Here is a 22,877-nt window from a genome sequence, read left to right on the forward strand (position 1 = left end):
AAAGTTCAGGGAAGCAAACAACGATGATTTCATCAACTTGGAGGAGTACACATCAACAGTGACCAGCTACATCGCTAAGTGCATTGATGACGTGACCATCTCCAAGACCATCATTACACTCTCCAATCAGAAGCCGTGGATGACCGCCACGGTGCGTGCGCTGCTAAAAACAAGAGACTCCACCTTCATCAAGATGGCCTTAAAGACAGTAAGGACCAAACTGTCCTGTGCCATCAGAGAGGCAAAGTGCACACACGACAAGAGAATTCATTAACACGATCATCCCTCAGCACCTGATTGAGGAGCTGAGCCTACTGGGCCTGAACACCTCCCTCTGTAGCAGGATCCTGGACTTCCTGACTGGGAGACCTCAGACAGTCGGGATCGGAAACAGCATCTCCAGCACCACCACACTGAGCACTGGGGCACCTCAGGGCTGTGTGCGTAGTCTACTGCTGTTCACTCAGCTGACTTACGACTGTGTAGCAATGCACAGCTCTAATCACGTCATCAAGTTTGCGGATGACACGACCGTGGTGGGTCTCATCAAGAATGATGAGTCAGCATACAGAGTGGAGATGCAACGTTTAACAGCCTAGTGTGGAGCCAACCCCCGACAGGCATGCTGGGGGCTTTTCTTTGGTTGTTTCAACTTTTCCCTAGCCTACCATCCAGGTTCCAAGAATGGTGAAACTGATGACCTCTCCCAACTATGCTCCCCGGTGAAGAGGTCCCCCCCATCTGAGCGCATTCTCCCATGTTTTGTAACAATCGGTGTTCTCTGCCTGGACATTGAAAGGAAGGTTCTTTAGGCCACTTTGGGTATGCCTGTTCCTGAGGGTTGTCCACAGCAGAGGCTCTATGTGCCTGATCAGCTGCGATCCTAGGTGCTTCAGTGGTGCCACAACTCTCCCCTATTCTGCCACCCTGGTCTTTCTCGGACCCTTGCCTTGCTTGAACAGCAATTCTGGTCCAACATGTGTTCCGCCTTCAAGGCCTCCCATTCAATATTGTGTCTGACCAGGGACCCCAATTCACAGCTAACATCTGGGGGGGGTAATTCTATCGGCTTCTAGGGATCTCTGTCAACCTATTGTCCGGCTTTCACCCACAGACCAATGGTCAGGCAGAGAGACTTAACCAACAATTGGAGACTGGGCTCAGTGTCCTTTGCTCTGAGGATTCGTCCACCTGGGTGTCCAAGCTCATTTGGGTGGAATAAGCGCATAACTCCTTGCCCACCACCGCCACTGGACTCTCGCCCTTTCAGATCACCCATGGCTACCAACCTCCCTTATTTTATATTGAGGAAGCGGAGGCGTCTGTTCAGTCGGCCTGGACCCTGTTCCGGAGAAAAGCCCGGGCCACCCTACTCAGATCCTCCCATAATTATGCCCGCTGGGCTAACAGCAAACAATGCCCCACAACCCGCTACTGGGTAGGCTACCGGGTAGGCTAAAGTTATCAACCCTGTTGCGGTCTGCATCAAACTCCCCAGAGTTTCCCGTCCCAAACCCGTCTCAGCCTGCACCATGGTTCCCTCCACTAGACCTGCCCGGGTTATTTATGGGGGCCCTGCATTCAGTGTGCGCCCCCTTCTGCACTCCAGATGCTGAGGAAGAGGCCTCCAATACCTGGTTGACTAGTTGACAAAGCGTGGATAAGCCATACCAGTATGCACTTCCGGTTTTGCAAAGTGCACTTCTGGGTTTTGAGGTTTTTCCGCGCTGCCTGGTATTCAAGGACTCTATGAACTATCCTACTCTGCCGGATTATCTCCTTTCTCCCCCTAATGTTACTGAGCCCTTTTCCCCCCGGTTTGCCTTCTTGTTTTTAGGACGCTTTTTTTTTTTGGGCTTGTTACTCTGTATTGTTTTCCTGTTCTGCCTTTTTGTTTTTGCCTGGATTTCCTTGCTGCATGCTCAGACTAAATAGATGTGTTTTTATGGATTTTTTGGGGGGTTTTGTTTCTTGTATTGATGGTTCGGATTTGCACAGTTGTTTTGGTTTGTGTTGTTTGTCTATTTGCCTGGTTACTCCACGGTTTGTTGATTAAAAGACGCTTCTGCATTTATGTCCCTCCAGCCAGCCTGTGACAGAAAGAACTTTTCAGATGTTGTGTTACGCCTCACAAATCTTATGCGAAAGCATGTCTTATTTAAGTGGTCCCCAGAGTGCAAGGCAGCCTTTGATGAGGGGAAACTCCAATTCATCAGCTCTCTAGTTTTTGCTGCTCCTGAGCATAGGCTAGTTGCACCGGGGCTGGTGCAGTGCTAATCCAAGAAGACGACCATGGGTTGGACCACCCTGTTTATTACTTTTCTAAGAAGTTTTAAATCACCTTCAACTCCACTACAGTACCATTGAGAAGGAGGCACTGACCATGCTGATGGCTATACAGCATCTTGTGACAGTTGTGCTCCAGTTTATGTTTTCACAGATCACAATCAATTAGTCTTCTTGCATAAAATGCGCAATAATAACCAGAGCTTGATTCATTGGGCACTGATTGTACAAGGTTTTGATTTGGTCATCACACATAAAGGTGTGCTCAATATTTTTACTGACACTTTTGTACGTTGCTGAAAATTATTTCGTTCTATGTTTCTTTTGGATGATGTGAACCAATGTGGTAGGTTCACATTTGTGTGAGGGGGGGTGTTACAACCCGCAGTACTTTGCGGGTTGTATTGTATTTTTATGCGGTAGTTTATGTGTTCAGGTGCCATCCAAAAACTCTGATCCAGGTCTTTCCTGCACTCCAGTTAACGAAATCCACGCCCACTTCCCTGTGGATGACGTCAGCAGGAGCCGACCAATACAGTTGAGTCGGAAGCTGGGATCAGTAGCTCGCTTAGCCGATGCTCTCTTAGCAGCATTCTGATATTATTCTGTTCCGTGTTTTGTGTTTACCTGTTACTGACCAGGGGAGTCAGGAAATGATACACCCGTAAAAAAAAAATTTTCACCAAATTCACACAAATCTAAAGTAATGAGCCTGTTTAAAAAATGTAAGAAGTAGATAGAACACATATTTGTTTAAAAATGTAAAAAAAAAAAAAAAATTAAAAGTACTGATACCAGAAAAATGTACTTAAGTACATTGACAAAGTATTTGCACTTCATTACTTCCCACCTCTGGTAACGCCTGATCTGAGGCCATAAACGTATGCCTGGTCAGTGTAACTATTCAGGTTTTTTCAACAACACTTCACAATTGTCAGTTGCCTTCAATTCTCTTGGTCATTCCTGAGATGTTTCTTCATGTTATTTAGACTTTATCTGTGGTAAAGTTTATTGATTTGACATGATTTAGAAAGACACACACTTCTCTATGGAAGGCCTCACAGCTAACAATGCATATCAAAGCAAAAACCATGCCATAAGGTCAAAGAAACTGCCTGCAGAGCTCAGAGCCAGGATTATTGCAAGGCAATTGGGAGAAGGCTACAAAAGATATTTACTACACAGAAGATTTCCAAGCGCACAGTGGCCTTGATTATTTTCAAATAGAAGAAGTGTGGCACAACCACAACTATATCAAGACCTGATTGCCCTGGCCAAACTTATCAATTGAGAAGAATGGCCTTAATAAGAGAGGTGACAAAGAACCTGCTGGTCACCCTGACTGAGACACCCTAGAGACTTTCAGACTATGTGGTCTGATAAAACCAAGATTTAACTATTTTGGCTAAATTTAAAAACTTTATATCTGAAGAAAATTGTGCACCTATTATCAACTGCCCAACATCCCAAAAGTAAGGTATGATGGTGGCAGCATTCTGCTGTTGGGGTGATTTTCTGCATGAGACTGTTGGCTGTTTGTTATTTTGCTGCTTTTTTATATAACTAGTGTGAACAGGAAAAAGAAGAAAGAGATTGGAATGTGTGACAACTGTCATGTCATGTCATCATCTTCTCCCGCTTATCCGTGGCCGGGTCACGGGGGCAGCAGTCTAAGCAAAGATGCCCAGACTTCCCTCTCCCTAGACACTTCTTCCAGCTCTTCCAGGGGGACACCAAGGCTTTCCCAGGCCAGCCGGGAGACATAGTCTCTCCAGCGTGTCCTAGGTCTTCCCCGGGGTCTCATCCCAGTGGGACGCGCCCGGAACACCTTCCCAGGAAGGCGTCCAGGAGGCATCCGGAACAGATGCCCGAGCCACCTCAGCTGACCCCTCTCGATGTGGAGGAGCAGCGGCTCTACTCTGAGCTCCTCCCGAGTGACCGAGCTTCTCACCCTATCTCTAAGGGATCGCCCAGCCACCCTGCGGAGAAAGCTCATTTCAGCCACCTGTATCCGGGATCTTGTCCTTTCGATCATGACCCAGAGCTCATGACCATAGGTGAGAGTAGGAACGTAGATTGACCGGTAAATCGAGAGTGGACACAGTCGAATGCCTTTTCCAAATCCACAAAACAAATGTGGACTGGTTGGGCAAACTCCCATGAACCCTCCAGCACCCTGTAGAGGGTATAGAGCTGGTCGAGTGTTCCACGGCCCGGACGAAAACCACACTGTTCCTCCTGAATCCCAGGTTCTACTATCGGCCGTATTCTCCTCTTCAGTACCCTGGCATAGACTTTCCCAGGTAGGCTAAGAAGTGTGATCCCCTATAGTTGGAACACACCCTCCTGTCCCCCTTCTTAAAAAGAGGGACCACCACCCCGGTCTGCCATTCCAGAGGCACTGTCCCCGACCGCCACGCGATGCTGCAGAGGCGCGTCAGCCAAGACAGCCCCACAACATCCAGAGACTTGAGGTACTCAGGGCGGATCTCATCCACCCCCGGTGCCTTGCCACCGAGGAGTTTCTTTACTACCTCGGTGACTTCAGCTTGAGTGATGGACGAGTCCACCTCTGAGCCCTCAGCCTCTGCTTCCTCAATGGAAGACGTGACGGCGGGATTGAGGAGATCCTCGAAATATTCCTTCCACCGTCCAACGACATCCCCAGTTGAGGTCAACAGCTCCCCACCTCCACTGTAAACAGCATTGGTAGGGCACTGCTTCCCTCTCCTGAGGTGCCGGACGGTTTGCCAGAATCTCTTCGAGGCCAGCCGATAGTCCTTCTCCATGGCCTCACCGAACTCCTCCCAGGCCCGAGTTTTTGCCTCCACAACCACCCGGGCTGCAGTTCGCTTGGCCTGCCGGTACCCGTAGGCACACACGACAGTGAGAGACCTATCCCCGACCCGTAGGCGCAGGGAAACGACCCTCTCATTCACCGGGGTAAACTCCAACACATGGCGGCTGAGCTGGGGGGCTATAAGCAAACCCACACCAGCCCGCCGCCTTTCACCATGGGCAACTCCAGAGTGGTGAAGAGTCCATCCTCTCTCGAGGAGTGTGGTTCCAGAGCCCAAGCCGTGCGTAGAGGTGATCCCGACTATCTCTAGTCAGAACCTCTCAACCTCACGCACAATCTCAGGCTCCTTCCCCGCCAGCGAGGTGACATTCCACGTCCCTAGAGCTAGCTTCCGTGTCCAGGGATCGGGTTGTCGAGGCCCCCGCCTTCGAATGCTGCCCGATCCTCTCAGCACCGGCCCCTTACTCTTGCAGGTGGTGAGCCCACTGGAAGGCGGCCCCACGTCGCTCCTTCGGGCTGAGCCCGAAGGGGCTCCAGGGTGGGGCCCCGGCTGCACCATACTGGGCGACGTCACGGTCCTTGGTCTGTTTTTTCTCATAAGGGGTTTTGAACCGCTCTTAGTCTGACCCGTCGCCTAGGACCTGTTTGCCTTGGGAGACCCTACCAGGGACATATAGCCCCGGACAACAAAGCTCCTAGGGTCATTCGGGTACTCAAACTCCTCCACCACATTAAGGTGGCAGTTCAAGGAGGGTGTGACAACTGGTTTGAAACTAATGACTGCAGCTGTAGTGGATTAATAAGTGGGTAGACATATGAGGGGCTGCATGCCCCTATTATATAGCTAGGATTGCAGCAAATTCCCTATTGTTAGTTAGTCTAAGGTGTGAAGTTTGCTCTTAGGTCAGATACTGAATTTCATTTTTATTGGGTGAAGGTCCATCCTCACAATTCTCATGGATAACATTGAGCACTCTGTGCGGTCATATAATTTAAAAGAGGAAATCCCTGCAGAGGCTGGCAGGACTTCTCTTACTGTGAACAATAGGGATTCAAGGCACTTATCCCATTTACATTTGCATTAAATTTGTGCCTTTATGCGATGTACAAAAGTGAGTCTCAAGCAATTCATAAATCTACACTGGTACGCTAGATAACAAACTTACGATAAATCACACTACAACTCTTGATTTTACAAAGCAAACTTGGAAAGTGCTAATTTAAGTGTCTCAGGAAGAGGTAGGCCTTTAAACGTTGCTTGAAGATAGCCAGGGACTCTGGTGTTTGGACATCTAGGGGAAGTTCATTCCACCATCTCGGTGCCAGAACAGAGAAGAGCCTTGAAGTATACTAAGCTCTCATTATGGTGGTACCAGTCGAGCAGTGCTGGAGGAACTTAGACAGCAAGGTGCAGTGCAAGGTGTGATGAAGTCTCTGAGGTAATCAGAGAGGGGAAGGACAGTTGATGTCCATAGTTACCCCAAGGTTGTAAGCGGTGGCTAAAGGGGAGAGCAAAGAGTCATGAAGAGTTATTTGGAGATCTTGACCTGGATATAAATCACCTGAGATGACCAGCAGTTCTGTTTTGCTGGGTCCGAGTTTTAATTGATGAGCACTCATCCAGCCATCATATGTCTATCAAGCATGCCGAGATCTAAGCAGAAGCTGTGGTATCTGAGAGAGGGGGAAAAAAGATGAGTTGAGTGTAATCAGCTTAGCAGTGGTAAGAAAACAAATACAAGTATATGACTTTACCAATAGAGTGGGTATAGAGGGAGAAAAGGAGGGAACCTCCTAGCCTTGTGGGACACCAGTGGAGAGTCTGCATTGGGCAGATGTGGACCCCCTCCACATTTAATGTGTTCTATGTTCTGTTGTAAATAAAATATGGGTTTATCAGATTAACAAATAATAGCATTCTGTTTTATTTACATTTTTTACAGTGTCCCAACTTTTTGGTGTTGTACATGTCTGATTTTAATTGAATGTTAGCAGGTCAGTTTTGTACATTACCCTGCAGAATTTGTCAGTTTCTGTTATCAATACAACTCTTTAAAAAAGTAAATATGGCAGAAATTCTAAATAATAGAAGTAACTCTTGTTTTTGGGTTTAACTTCGGTGAATTCTTACAAAATGTGTAGCTGCTTCTTGTAATGATTTATCTGTCCATCAGGAGTTTTCACCTCTTTCACCACAGCTTTGAAATATGGAGAATCATTCATAAAGATATACACAGTTATTCAGGAAGATCTATAAATATATAATTAAAAATATATTTGTCATCTGTAGATGTTGAAATGCTGTAGATGTTGAGATGCAGCGTAAAACAGCTGAGTGTGTGTTTATTGGGGAGAAATCTTTCTCATATTTAATATACAGAAAATTGCTAACAGATGATTCCGCTTATTTAATACACCACCCAGTGACACACTAGAAATACAAATACACGACTCAAAAGATAAGAGGAATTAATACATTTCAAATGTCTCATCTAATGACTTAGCCTAATTAGGTTTTTAATTCATAATTAGTATTTTTTACTATTCCTTACACCTTACATGATGTTTCTGACATGACAAAGTTGTGTATCAAGTAAATAAAATACAGAATGAAATATAATTTTTTTGTATTTCCTGTGTAACAGAGAAACCAAAGCCAGTACTGAGTGTATCTCCACAGAACTGGCTGACTGAAGGAGACTCAGTGACTCTAAGCTGTGAGGTTACAGACTCCTCTACAGACTGGACATTTAGCTGGTACACAGTTGTTCCTCACAGTCAGTTTTATTTATTTTTATTTTTTGATGAAGCTTTTGAACTGAAGCTCCTCTCAGACAGCAGCAGAGGATCTGGAGGCTCCTACACTCTCAGTCCTGTTGCTCTTAATCACACAGGATTTTATGCATGTAGAGGAGAACCAGTCATTTACACAGAGTACAGCAATGAACAGCCTCTATGGATCACTGGTGAGAAAAAAATAACAAATCTTGTGTGTTGGAGTGTTGAATATGGATGCAAACATATAATATATTAAATAAATAAAATACACAGCATTTATTTTAAATGTAGAGAATCACAGCTGTGTAAATGTTTGGTGTAAAACTCTATATTCCCCCTTTCGAGTTGGACAGGCAAAGGATTATTCTTATTTAAACAGTACTGTTTAATTAAATGAGGGTTGTAAATGTGATCAATGCAATTTGTGCAGTAAAACACAACCATAATAATACATGTGACATTATGAACTATAACATTTTGTGTTTAAGGTGAATCTCCTCCAGTGTCTCTGGTCATCAGTCCCAACAGAACTCAACACTTTACTGATGACTCTCTCTCACTGAGCTGTGAGGACCAGAGTAAATCTACTGGATGGACAGTGAGACGATACACAGGCAGTGAGACAGCGTTTGATTTTTTCCTGTGGGGATCAGTTACAGAATCTACAATTGAAGTCAACTCCCTCTCCTCAGCCCACACTGGAGTTTACTGGTGTGAGTCTGAATCTGGAGAAAACAGTAAGCCTGCCAACATCACAGTTCATGGTGAGTCTTTATGTAGTGAAGAAAAGGTTTAAGTTTGATTACAGAATATTTAGAATTTTGAATTAAAACATGGAGAACTGATCAAAAAGAGACATTTAGCTGGATTATCTCAGTAATTTTATAAAAGTTGTGAATGTTTTGTGATTGTTATATTACATTAATTATATTATATTATTATATTACACACCATAAACTAAAGATATTCAAATAAAATCATTATTACAGAATTTTATTAATCCAGCCATTAGGGAGGCACAAGCCAGTGCACTCTTAGTGCTGGTCCCAAGCCCAGATAAATGGGGAGGGTTGCGTTAGAACAAATATGCGGGTCACGATTAAGAAATTCATACCAGATCGGTCGAGGCCCGGGTTAACAACGACCGCCACATGTATCGTTAGCCAACAGGGTACCGGTGGAAATTGGGCTACTGTTGGCTGAAGGAGGAGAAGGAGAGGAGGAAGATGTCTACAGAGACGGCAGGGAAAGGAGCAGTGTAGGAGAGTAGAGGTTAGGGTTGGTACTTTAAATGTTGGCACTATGACTGGTAAAGGGAGAGAGATAGCTGATATGATGAAGAGAAGAAAGGAAGATATGTTGTGTGTTCAGGAGACCAAGTGGAAAGGGAGTAAAGCCAGGAACATTGGAGGTGGGTTTAAACTGTTCTATCATGGTGTGGATGGAAAGAGAAATGGTGTAGGGGTGATTCTGAAGGAAGAGTACAGTAAGAGTGTAGTGGAGGTGAAGAGAGTTTCTGATAGGGTGATGAACGTGAAGCTGGAAGTTGAAGGGGTGATGATAAATGTCATCAGTGCCTATGCTCCACAAGTTGGCTGTGAGATGGAGGAGAAGGAAAAATTCTGGAGTGAGTTAGATGAAGTGGTAGATGGTGTACCTACAAATGAACGATTGGTGATTGGGGCAGACTTTAATGGGCATGTAGGTGCAGGGAACAGAGGTGATGAGGAGGTTATGGGTAGGTATGGCCTAAAGGAGAGGAATGTGAAAGGGCAGATGGTGGTAGATTTTGCTAAAAGGATGTAAATGGCAGTGGTGAACATATATTTTAAGAAGAAGGAGGATCATAGGGTGACGTATGAGAGTGGAGAAAGGTGCACACAGGTGAACTATATTCTACGTAGGAGATGCAACTTGAAGGAGATTGGAGATTGTAAGGTGTTGTCAGGGGACAGTGTAGCTAGACAGCATCGGATGGTGGTCTGTAGGATGGTTTTGGAGGCGAAGAAAAAGAGGAGGAGAGTGAGGACTGAAAGAAGAATAAGATGGTGGAAACTGAAGGAGGAAGAGTGTAGTGTGAGGTTCAGGGAAGAGGTCAGACAGGGGCTAGGTGGTGGTGAAGAGTTCCTGGATGATTGGGAAACTACTGCAGGAGTGATAAGGGTGTCAGCTAGAAAAGTACTTGGTGTGACATCTGGATATAGAAAGGAAGACAAGGAGACGTGGTGGTGGAATGAGGAAGTGCAGAAGAGCATAAGGAGAAAGAGATTGGCAAAACAGAAGTGAGATAGACAGAGTGATGAGAAAAGTAGGCAGGAGTACAAGGAGATGTGGCAGCAGGTGAAGAGGGATGTGGCGAAAGCCAAGGAAAAGGCATACGAGGAGCTGTATGAGAGGTTGAACACTAAGGAAGGAGAAAAGGATTTGTACCGATTGGCCAGGCAGAGAGACCGAGCTGGGAAGGATGTGTTGCAAGTTAGAGCAATAAAGGATGGAGATGGAAATGTGTTGACTAGTGAGGAGAGTGTGTTGAGAAGATGAAGGGGGAGTATTTTGAGCAGCTGATGAATGAGCAAAATGAGAGAAAGAAGGTTGTATGATGTGGAGTTAGTAAAGCAGGAAGTGGATAGGATTAGTAAGGAGGAAGCGAGAGCAGCGATTAAGAGGATGAAGAGTGGAAAGTCGGTTGGACCATATGACATACCGGTAGAAGCGTGGAGATGTTTAGGAGAGATCGCAGTGGAGTTTTTAACCAGATTGTTTACCAAGATTCTGGAAGGTGAGAGGATGCCTGAGGAATGGAGAAGGAGTGTGCCGGTACCGATCTTTAAGCATAAGGGAGATGTGCAGACCTGCTGTAACTACAGGGTTATTAAGTTGATCAGTCACACCATGAAGTTATGGGAAAGAGTAGTGGAAGCCCGGCTGAGAGAAGAGGTGAGCAGCAGTATAGTTACATGCCGAGGAAGAGCACCACAGATGCATTATTTGCTTTGAGAATGTTGATAGAGAAGTATAGAGAAGGACAGAAGGAATTGCATTGCGTATTTGTGGATTTAGAGAAAGCGTACGACAGGGTGCCAAGAGAGGAGGGGTGATATTGTATGAGGAGGTCAGGTGTGTCAGAGAAGTATTTGAGGGTGGTGCAGGACATGTATGAGGACAGTGTGACAGCAGTGAAGTGTGCAGTAGGAACGACAGACTGGTTCAAGGCGAAGGTTGGACTGCATCAAGGATCGGCCCTGAGCCCTTTCCTGTTTGCAGTGGTGATGGACAGGTTGACGGACGAGGTCAGACAGGAGTCTCCCTGGACTATGATGTTTGCGGATGATATTGTGATTTGTGGTGAGAGTAGTGAGCAGGTTGAGAAGAGCCTGGAGAGGTGGAGGTACGTGCTGGAGAGAAGGGGAATGAAAGTCAGTAGGAGTAAGACAGAGTACATGTGCATAAATGAGAGGGAGGACAGTGGAGTGATGCAGTTGCAGGGAGAAGAGTTGGAGAAGGTGGAGGAGTTCAGGTACCTGGGGTCAACAGTGCAAAGTAATGGGGAGTGTGTTAGGGAAGTAAAGAAAAGAGTGCAGACAGGGTGGAGTGGGTGGAGAAGAGTGACAGGAGTGATTTGTGATAGTAGGGTATTTGCAAGAGTTAAAGGGAAAGTTTATAGGTCTGTGGTGAGACCTGCGATGTTGTATGGTCTAGAGACAGTGGCATTGAGTGAAAGGCAGGAGGTAGCAGAGCTGAAGATGTTAAGGTTTTCGTTGGGAGTGACGTGGATGGACAAGGTAAGAAATGAGTTTATTAGAAGTACAGCGCATGTAGGATGTTTTGGAGACAAGATAAGGGAGGCGAGATTGAGATTGTTTGGACATGTGCAGAGGAGGGACATGAGTTATATTGGTAGGAGAATGCTAAGGATGGAGCCACCAGGAAGGAGGAAAAGAGGAAGGCCAAGGAGGAGGTTCATGGATGTGGTGAAGGAAGACATGCAGGTAGTTGGTGTGAAAGAGGTAGATGTAGAGGACAGGGTGGTATGGAGACGGATGATCCGCTGTGGCGACCCCTAATGGGAGCAGCCGAAAGAAGAAGAAGATTACAGAATTTTTTTAATATTATTATTTATATATTTTTTTAATTTACATCAAATATTAATAGTGATCTTTTAAACGTATCTGCTCATCTGTACGATTACATGTACTTGTATGTACAGAAAGTAGATTTACAAAAATGGATATAAATGTTAAATACAAAATATTAAATATATTTCTATAAATGTATTTCAATTTATTTCTATCCTCTTTTAAAGATTTTAAAGAAATCTGGATTTAATGTTTTATTGAAAAAAAAAAAGGAAAATTGATGTTAAAAGTAAATTACTTTTTCAATGATTAAATCAGCAATGGTGGTGCAGAAAACAGAAACTCTGGGTGATTACATGAAGAAGAATTCTTGAGAGGAACCAGACTCAAAAAGAAACCAATTCTCATCTGTGTGACAGACACTAGTGCTCTTGTAAATCATTCCTTTCTAAAATTAATCTTGAATTATATTATATTAAAAAGTATTTGACACTAGTTGATAGTGAGAACAGCTGAGTGTGTGTTCATCAGGAAAAGATTCACTGTCAAATGTGAGATACAGTCAAATGATTCCACTTATTTGGTAAAATGACTGGCCACCAGTGATGTAAAGAAGAATTAAAACATGTCTAAAAGCTTATCTAACAATTTGCTATAATTACTATTATATCTGTATTTACTACTATTGACTCCTTCCACAATTTTTTTTGGACATGGCAAGGCAGTAAATAAAGTGCAAGATAAAGTATAAATTTGTATTTCCTGTATAACAGAGAGACCACAGCCAGTACTGAGTCCACAGACTGGCTGACTGAAGGAGATTCAGTGACTTTAATATTCAGAATTCTGAATTAAAACATTTGGAGAACTGATCAAAAAGAGACACTTAGCTGCATTATCACAGTAATTTTATGAAAGTTGTGAATGCTTTGTGATTGTTATTTTACCCAAACACACCGAAAAACGGCACAGAATATACGTACTGTAAATAAATGTGTAATTATATTACACACCATAAACTAAAGATATTTAAATAAAATCACTACTGAATTTCTATTACTGAATGTATAAATAAATATTCATGATTTAATCTCTTTTACTATATATATATATATATATATATATATATATATATATATATATATATATATATATATATATATATATATATATATAAAATGTCAGGAATCAACCTGCCACGCCCCCTTCGGTGGCTGTCATGCCTCTGCTCTCCCTGGAGTTCCCAGCTTAATCACACACACACCCGGGACTCATTCATTCATACATAAACTCCTTGTTCACATGCACTCCTTGTCTGTTTTTGTTTGTTGTTGCATGCATGACTCTATGCGTTCTGTTCCATTCGGACTCCACTATCCTGTACCGGCTGCACTTTTTCTCCCAGCGCCTCTCGGATCAGCTGCGCTTCTTTAAACTTTTTTTTTTTTTTTTATTTACATCAAATAACAATAGTGATCTTTTATACTTATCTGCTCATCTATACGATTACATGTACTTGTATTAGTATAAAGCTTTGAGAAAAATTGACATTAGCAGAAAACAGATTTACAAAAATGGATAAATTTTAAATAAAATATATTTCTATAAATGTATTTCAATTTATTACTATCCTCTTTTAAATTATTTATAGAAATCTGGATCTAATATGTTTTATAATAAAAAAAAGATAATTAATGTTAAATGTAAATTACATTTTTAATGATTAAACCAGCAATGGTGGTGCAGAAAAAAAGAAACTCTGGGAGATTACATAAAGGAGAATTCTTGAGCGGAACCAGGCTAAAAAAAGGAACCAATTCACATCTGTGTGACAGACACTAGTGCTCTTGTAAAACATTCCTTCCTAAAATCAATCTTGAAATGTATCATATTAAAAAGTATTTGACACTAGTTGATAGTTCAATTCAATTCATTTTTATTTGTATAGCGCTTTTAACAATGAACATTGTCTCAAAGCAGCTTTACACAGATAATGCGGTGATTAAAAATGAATATGTTCTTTATGAGTAAGTTTGTCCCTGATGAGTGAGCCGGTGGCGACTGTGGCAAGGAAAAACTCCCCGAGATGGCATAAGGAAGAAACCTTGAGAGGAACCAGACTCAAGAGGGAACCCATCCTCATCTGGGTTACACCAAATGTCCATTTGTGGCAGGTATACAATGTTGCGGGTACAGTGATGATGATCAAAAGCGAACTGTAGTCCTGAGTCAGTGTAGGAGACTGTTGACATCAACTACAGTCCAATCCATCCTCAAAGCTCCCGTTCTTACTCCGGAATTTCATGGAACCACCCAAGGCGTTGATGAGAAACCGTCCCCAGCTGCACAGAGTGGCCTCCGGTCAAAGAGAACACTATCCAGAGGCAGGCCTGGACGAAGTGGGAAGATCCACGGAGGGGAGAGGGGCAGGAACAGTGGTCACTGGAGCCTCAGGAGCATGTTTAACTCGACCGAGAGAGAGAGAGAGAGAGAGAGAGAGAGAGAGAGAGAGAGAGAGAGAGAGAGAGAGCGAGAAGAGGGTGACAGGAAGAGAAGGATATGGATTATTGAATGTGTCCCTATTGTTGCATGAGAGTTAAAGTCACTGTGCAGTTTGGACCGCGGCAAGACTCGCTATGGCAGCATAACTAAAAGAGAGAACCAGAAGGCAACACAGACATGAGGGATCTCTGGGATAAGAGACAACCCACCACACCACCATCAACAAACCTGAGTGAACGTGTGAATGTGAGGGGACGACAGCGTACAAATATCCCAGTTCACCAAACACTTTATATTAATGTTCCCTCCAGATCTGAGCCTTTACCTGAGAAAAAATCTACTGATTAAAGGCTTGACTGAATAAATATGTTTTCAACCTCGACTTAAACACTGAGACTGTGTCCCGAACAATCATAGGAAGGCTGTTCCGTAACTGCGGGGCTTTATAAGAGAAAGATCTTCCCCCTGCTGTAGTCTTCATTATTGAAGAAACCAACAGATAGACAGCACCTTTTGATCTAAGTAGGCGTGGAGGATCATACTGGTACAGAAGTTCACTCAGATACGGTGGTGCGAGACCGTTAAGTGTTTTATACGTCAGTTGTAGTATTTTATAATCAATGCAAGATTTAATTGGGAGCCAGTGTAGACTGATTAATACAGGGGTGATGTGGTCATATTTCCTAGATCTAGTGAGGACTCTTGCTGCTGCATTCTGAACTAACTGAAGCTTATTTATGCACTTACTCGCACACCCAGACAGTAAAGTGTTACAGTAGTCTAATCTAGAAGTAACAAAAGCATTAACTAGTTTTTCTGCATCCTGTAACGACATCATATTTCTAATTTTAGCAATATTTCTAAGGTGAAAGAAGGCAATCCCGGTAATATTATTCACGTGAGCCTCAAAGGAAAGACTCGGGTCAATAATCACAACAAGGTCTTTGACAGCCGTACACGCTGAAACAGAAACACCATCCAGAGATGCTACGTAATCGGAAAGTTTGCTTTTAGCTGCATGTGGTCCTAGTAAAAGTACTTCCGTCTTATCTGAGTTTAGCAGAAGAAAGTTATCGAGCATCCACTGTCTAATGTCCTTTACACATTTTTCAACATTGTTAAGCTGATCCCTCTCATCTGGCTTTGCTGAAATATATAGCTGTGTATCATCAGCATAGCAATGGAATCTAATACCATGTTTATGAATAATTTCTCCAAGAGGCAGCATATATAAAGAGAAAAGCAGAGGGCCTAAGACAGATTTTTGAGGAACACCAAACTTTACCTCAGAGAGTGTGGAGAACTCGCCATTTACATCAACAAACTGATAGCGATCAGTCAAATAAGACCTGAGCCAAGAGAGAGCTGTTCCCTTTATTCCAACAATGTCCTCAAGTCTAGCAAGTAGTATAGTGTGATCAATGGTGTCAAAAGCTGCACTAAGGTCGAGCAAAACAAGTAAGGAGACAAAACCCTGATCAGAGGCCAATAACAGGTCATTTACCATCTTAACTAGCGCCGTCTCTGTGCTATGATGAGGCCAAAATCCTGACTGATACATTTCAAAAATGTTATTCATGAGTAGGTGTGAGCATAACTGCTGTGCTACAACCTTTTCTAAAATTGTGGATATGAAGGGGAGATTTGATATTGGTCTGTAGTTGGACAGCTGACATGGGTCAAGGTCAGGTTTCTTAATTAGGGGGTGGATAACTGCCAGTTTGAAGGATTTTGGTACAAAACCAGTGCTAATGGAAGAGTTTATTATTTTTAGAACAGGTTCAATTACCTCTGGAATTATCTGTTTAAAGAAACTTGTAGGCAAGGGATCGAGAATGCAGGTTGATGATTTTGATGAGGAAATTAATTAAATTAAGTCATTCTCGTGAATAGGAGTGAAGCTTTGTAATTGATTGTCTGTTATACACTGCTGTCTACAGGGTTACTTGTAAAATAATTTGGATTTATATTAACCGTCTGGATTTTTTGCCTGATGTTTTTAATTTTATTATTAAAAAAGTATGAACACGATAACGTGGTGAAGTAGTAATGCAATGACTGAGGCAAATTTTAAAAGAGATGAGATAATGGTCTGAAATAGCTTCAGAGTGTGGAATTATGACTACGTTTTTTTATTTTTAATCCAAATGTTAACAACAAATCGAGAGTGTGTCCACCACTATGAGTGGGTCCTATAACATTCTGATTAATTCCAACTGAATCTAGAATGGACACAACAGCTGCTCTTAAGGAGTCTTCCTTATTATCAAAATGAATGTTAAAATCACCAACAATTAATGCTTTGTCTAAAGAAGTAGCTAAATTTGTGATGAAATCTGCAAATTCTATGAGAAAATCAGAGTAGGGCCCTGGGGGTCTATAAATAATAATTAGTGGAATTGACTGACTGGACCTGCTTTCGGACACTGAATATTTTATGCTGGTTTAAGATTTATTTTAAGAACTTCAAATGTTTTACATTTGTGTTTAGTCTTTTGTGTGACGCTTAGATTATTATTATAAATAGCTGCGACTCCGCCTCCTCTGCCATTTAGACGGGGTTGGTGTATGTAACTATACCCAGGAGGACTCGCTTCATTTAATGCTAAATATTCATTCGGTTTAATCCATGTTTCTATTAAAAACATTATTTTAAACTCCTGAGCGGTGATAATTTCGTTTATAGTAAGCGCTTTAGACGTGAGAGATCTAATATTCAGCAATCCTATCTTTAGATCAGAGGTGCTGGCTGTGCGTTCAGTCCTATTTAATTTAATGTTAATCAGGTTACTAAAACAGACTTTCTGAAAATTTCTATATTTTGGTTTCGCTCGGGGGACAGACACAGTCTCAATTTGATGGATCCTGAGTGACGACTCTGTGCAGCTAGCAGACAGTCGGTTTAGCCTGTCTGTCTGCTCCCTGGCCTTGGTTCTAGACAGTCACTTGTTATCTAGTGCTGTTCTGAGACTATGACCTATACTAAAAGAAATGAGAGCAGCACCTTCCCGAGTGGGATGGACACCTTCCCGCCCTAACAGTGAGTGTCATGGTGCAAGCAAAACAGAAGGCGGAAGCCGGAGTACAGCTCGCTCGGGTTTTAATGACCAGTATGAGGGAGAGAGATACGCACAAGAACACACACACGCGCGCACACACACACACACACACACACGCACGCACATGGCAGTCCTTCGGTTGAGAGAGAGTCCGAGGTGCGCTTTGGGAAAAGTGTAGTTGATCCGAGATGCACGGGATTCTGGAGTCCGAATGGAACGGATGAGAGGAATCCTGTGTGACAACCGGAACGCGAAAACAAAACCCGCACGCGAAGTCCAACACATATAATAACGAACGGGGCGTGAATGTGAGTGAGGGGTTTATGTAGGAGCAGGGTGGAGTAATGATAAGCTTCAGTTGTGCATCGTTAAACCTAGAGCTTCAGAGAGAGCGGAGGCATGAGTGACAACGAGCTCCAGGTGTGCGTGGTTATGCCTGGAGCTCCAGGGAGAGCGGAGGCATATAGAGCCACCAAAGGGGGCGTGGCAGGTGGATCCCTGACAGTGAGATGTCAGTGAAAACAGCCGAGTGTGTGTTTATCAGGAAAAGATTCACTGTTAAATGTGAGATACAGGCAAATGATTCCCCTTATTTGGTAAAAAAAAAAAAAAAAAAAAAAAAAAAAATAGGCCACCAGTGATGTCAAGAAGTATTAAAACATGTCTATAGTCTTATCTAACAATTTGCTATAATTAGTTTTATATCCATATTTAGTTTTCTGTACTCATTACACGATTTGTTGGACATGGCAAGACTTGTGTATAAAGTAAATAAAGTGCAAGATAAAGTATACATTTGTATTTCCTGTGTAACAGAGAGACTACAGGCAGTACTGAGTGTATCTCCACAGAACTGGCTGACTGAAGGAGACTCAGTGACTCTAAGCTGTGAGGTTACAGACTCCTCTACAGACTGGACATTCAGCTGGTACACAGTTGTTCCCTACAGAGACGTTGAAACTGCAGTACACATTAATCATGGCTATGTCATGTATGTGGAGCTTCTCTCAGACAGCAGCAGAGGATCTGGAGGCTCCTACACTCTCAGTCCTTCTGCTCTTCATCATACAGGAGTTTATGTGTGTAGAGGAGAGAGAGGAGAACCAGCCATTTACACAGAGTACAGCAATGAACAGCCTCTATGGATCACTGGTGAGGAAAAAATAATAAACCTTGTGTGTTGGAGTGTTGAATATGGATATGTAAATAAAATACTGTATAATTAAAAATGTACACAGCTATATTTTAAATATGGAAATAAATGGAGGATCAGAACTGTGATCATGTTCGGTAAAAATCCTCATATTCAACCTCCTGAGTGAAAAATGTTGAAGGCAGTTGTATATGGTAGAGGATTCTTCTCATTCAAATAGCAATATATAATTAAATGAGGTTTTAAAATGTTATAAAATGAAAACAACCATAATACATGTAAATTATAATATTTTGTGTTTAAGGTGAATCCCCTCCAGTGTCTCTGATCACCAGTCCCAGCAGAACTCAACACTTTACTCGTGACTCTCTCTCACTGAGCTGTGAGGACCAGAGTAACTCTACTGGATGGACAGTGAGACGATACACAGACAGTGAAGGAGTGTTAGATTGTTCACAGTGGGGATCAGTTACAGGATCTACATGTTACATCACCTTTCTCTCCACATCCTACACTGGAGTTTACTGGTGTGAGTCTGAATCTGGAGAAAACAGTAATCCTGTCAACATTACAGTTCATGGTGAGTCTTCATGTAGTGTGTTTACTGTTAAAGAGAAAGAGAAATGTTTTATTACAGAAAATTCAGAACTTAGTTAATTTTTAGTTTTCAATTGGGAGAACTGTTTTTCAAGAGACACCTAACTTAAATTTGTTATCTAAAAAGATTTGATTAAGCTCAATACCACAGAACATAGAACACACTAATGAGTTTTATTCTGAAGTTGAGCAATAGTGTAAAACCTGTGTTCTAGATGGTGATGTGATCCTGGAGAGTTCTGTCCATCCTGTGACTGAGGGACATCCTCTGACTCTACACTGTTTATATCGTAACACAAATCCCTCAAACCTCCGAGTTGATTTCTATAAAGATGGATCAGTCGTCCAGAACCAGACTACAGGAGAGATGATCATCCATAATGTCTCAAAATCAGATGAAGGTTTCTACCACTGTAAACACCCAGAGAGAGGAGAGTCACCGAGAAGCTGGATCTCAGTCAGACGTGAGAAATCCATTTACATATACTTTTAAATGAACATGTAAAACATATATACTGTGGCTTAATGATTTGAACTCAGTTTCTCTATATAATGTAAGCTATAATATATATATATATATATATATATATATATATATATATATATATATATATATATATATATATATATATATATATAGTTTGTGTCAGTTTGTCTACAGAATAAAGTGTGTTTACATGCTATTGTGTGTATTTATGAGTGAAAATAAATGTATTTATACTGTAATTTTAGCTAAAAAGTGCAAACAGTTTATTATTATTGTTATGAATTATTATTGTATTCTGTCTCAGGTCCATCATGTGTAGAAGCCCCATTCTCAGTGCTTATAATCATCAGTCGTGTAGTGACGGCCTCTCCGTATCTGCTGGCCACCATCATTCTGCTGGTCAAATGTTACCGAGCTCGAGGTAAGAACTCTTATGGTACATCTCTACATTTCACATAATGAGCAGACAAACTTCATTTTAGTATTAGTAATATTCATTTAAAAGGTGCTAAAAGAACATGAGCATTTACAGTAGAAATTAAAAAAAGAAGGATATAAAACACAACATTTCTGAAGGTGAACCTACAACCTCAATTTCAACACATTTGAGACACTGTGTAAAATGTACATTTGCAAATCTCATAAACTCATATTTTATTCATAAAAGAACATTTATTGTCACAGTTGTTGTTATGCAGTGGTAGACATGGCCCTGCCTTATTCAGAATCACATTTCTTTTATTAAATTATGGGTTTATAGGATTTGCAAATATGTTTTTATATACACGTTACAGTTATATACACTTTAGTCTCCTAACTTTTTTGGAATTGTACAGGTGGTCAGTCATGTGACAAAACATCTCATAATATTACATTTAACTTATTTCACAAATAATAAATTTATTGATACATTATTTTTATTAAAAATATAATTTAACTAATATGACAGAATTTGATAAATATGGTGGAGTTAAACAGAAATATCTCTGTAGTTTAGTGGTATAGGCCGTGACAGACTTATAGTAACAGGCATGAGATAAAATATTTTAGAGTTTAAATAAAAAAGTAACATTTTAATAGCACAAAAAAAGGACATGGTAATGAAATGGTTTTGATAATTGCGAATCTCTGAGCTACATTTTGCAGTTGCTGAAGATTTCTGAATAAATGCTGATCTTTTCCTGAAGCACTTAGTATTAAAACAAATCTCATATAAACTATGTTTAAGATGTGGTCAAATGTAAATTGTTGCTTTGCTGGTATGAAATGAAATGACTTTTTTATTTTCTTTAACAGCTCAAACTGATGAAGAGAACTAAGAGTGCAGTCATAGAGGAGTGACAAAGTTCATGCATAAAAAGAGGATAGAATGCTTTTTTTGTTCCTTTTGTTTTTTTTACAGTTTTGAGGATTTTATAATAATGCTGTTGCGCTGTTTATATCACAGTATTTTACACACAGTTTGATGGTTCTGACCTGATTTTTGTGAAATGAAAGAATGCAGATGTTGCTAATGCAAAGTACGGAGATAAAATTAGCAAGTGAAATATTCTTTTCATGTAAATGAAAAGAGAAAAGTAAAAAAAAAGAAATAAGCTTATAGTTTGATGCAGTGTGTGAGGATCGTGCTTCGCTTTAGAACTTCAATTCTTAAATGATTTTTTTACATTATAACCTCAGTACATTTCATGTAACATTACCAATAATCCTCTTGGTGTGCATTGTTGTGCATTTTTATTGCCTTTTTTATCTGTGTGAACTTGAATTGTAGTGTGAGGAGATTTGTAATTTGAGTGTTTTTATAAAATGCATCATTCACTGACGTTCACCTGGTTGCAATAACATCTATGAACTACATGTAAACAAACTTCTTCCGTTCCAATTCAAATCTCAGCATTTATAATTGTATATGATTATGTATTGCTACTTAAACATTTGCGAAGCCTAAATAATAAACATTTAACCAGGACAATGTGTACTTTGTTTCTGTTGCTAAAAGTAGGTCATTGGATCCTACAGTATGGATACACACAGCTACAGTGATGTACAGGATTAACATAAGACTGAAAATGTCCAAAACACAACAGGAAATGGCAGTCTCTTAGTCCTGGATGAGGAATTAAAATATCCACATAAAAATAATGATCCATTACAGTTTCTGTCTCACCAGACATTCACTGTTGTAGCACACTTTGTTCCTCAGGCACTCCTTTTGTATTGACAGAACTATTGCATTTGGCAGATGCACTTATCCAGAGCGACTTACAATTATCTCACACTGCTGAGCGGTTAAGGGTTATGAGTCTTGCTAAATAGTACCATCAATAGTAGCTTAATGTTGCTGGTGTTTGGATTTACCAAGTTCAAAATCTTAACCACTGAGCTACCAATTGTCCATTTTTCTGTTGTTAGTTGTATTTAATTGACCACGATACAGTGACCCACCTTAAACTCCCTTTTCAGTCATTACAGACACCACGCATTATCCATTTCATTAATGGAGGCCCTGCTAAAAAATAATATATAACCCATTATAATTACTCATAAATATTTCCCTTATTGGGAGCTAAATTCGCTACATATAATGGTGGAGAATGCGGGCCTGTTGTTCAAACTTTGCTCTGTGAGTTAACTCAGTGTCAATTTATTGTGCCCATTTATTATGTGCGTTTAGAGTAAGAAGTCGCAACGTGGACTAGACGTGGCACTTTTGCAAACTTCCTCCCTCTAACCACTGACTTCAGTGTGTGTAAACTCCTTAGCTAGGTTGGCACTCTCTCTCTCTCTCTCTCTCTGCCTCCTGGTATTTGTGTGTTTGCATTTGTTTTAATTTTTATTATTATTATTTAAATGTATTATCATCATTATTATTATTAATATTATTATTAGTTTTTTATTTTACTTACATTTTTTGTTTGTTTGTTTGTTTTGTTCTGTTTTGTTTTATTAATATTAGTAACTTTTTAAAACTTTTTTTCCATTTCTACTTTTGTTAACTATTTTTATTATACATTTGTTTATTATTATTATTTTTAATTTATTTATTTTTATTTTTCTCTTCTCTATCCTCTCACTTATTTTCTTCCCTCCTCCTCTCACTTATTTTAAATACAATTTTAAACAGAGGGTAAAATTACAT

The 22,877-nt window shown here is 41.1% G+C and overlaps 1 protein-coding gene across 2 annotated transcripts in view; it reads left to right on the forward strand.

The window, feature by feature from the left end:
• LOC310726770 (Fc receptor-like protein 5) overlaps positions 1–22,877 on the forward strand; it is a 314,771-nt gene that overhangs the window by 40,494 nt on the left and 251,400 nt on the right. For both annotated transcript variants that reach the window (XM_083542627.1, XM_083542628.1), the window contains exons 2-4: positions 7,732–8,052; positions 8,353–8,628; positions 18,318–18,653. In XM_083542627.1, coding sequence (XP_083398753.1) covers positions 7,732–8,052; positions 8,353–8,628; positions 18,318–18,653 — 933 coding nt within the window. The remainder of the gene's footprint in view (positions 1–7,731; positions 8,053–8,352; positions 8,629–18,317; positions 18,654–22,877) is intronic.

Source organism: Silurus aristotelis, assembly GCF_946808225.1.
Source record: "Silurus aristotelis genome assembly, chromosome: 5".
Classification (NCBI taxonomy): Eukaryota; Metazoa; Chordata; class Actinopteri; order Siluriformes; family Siluridae; genus Silurus; species Silurus aristotelis.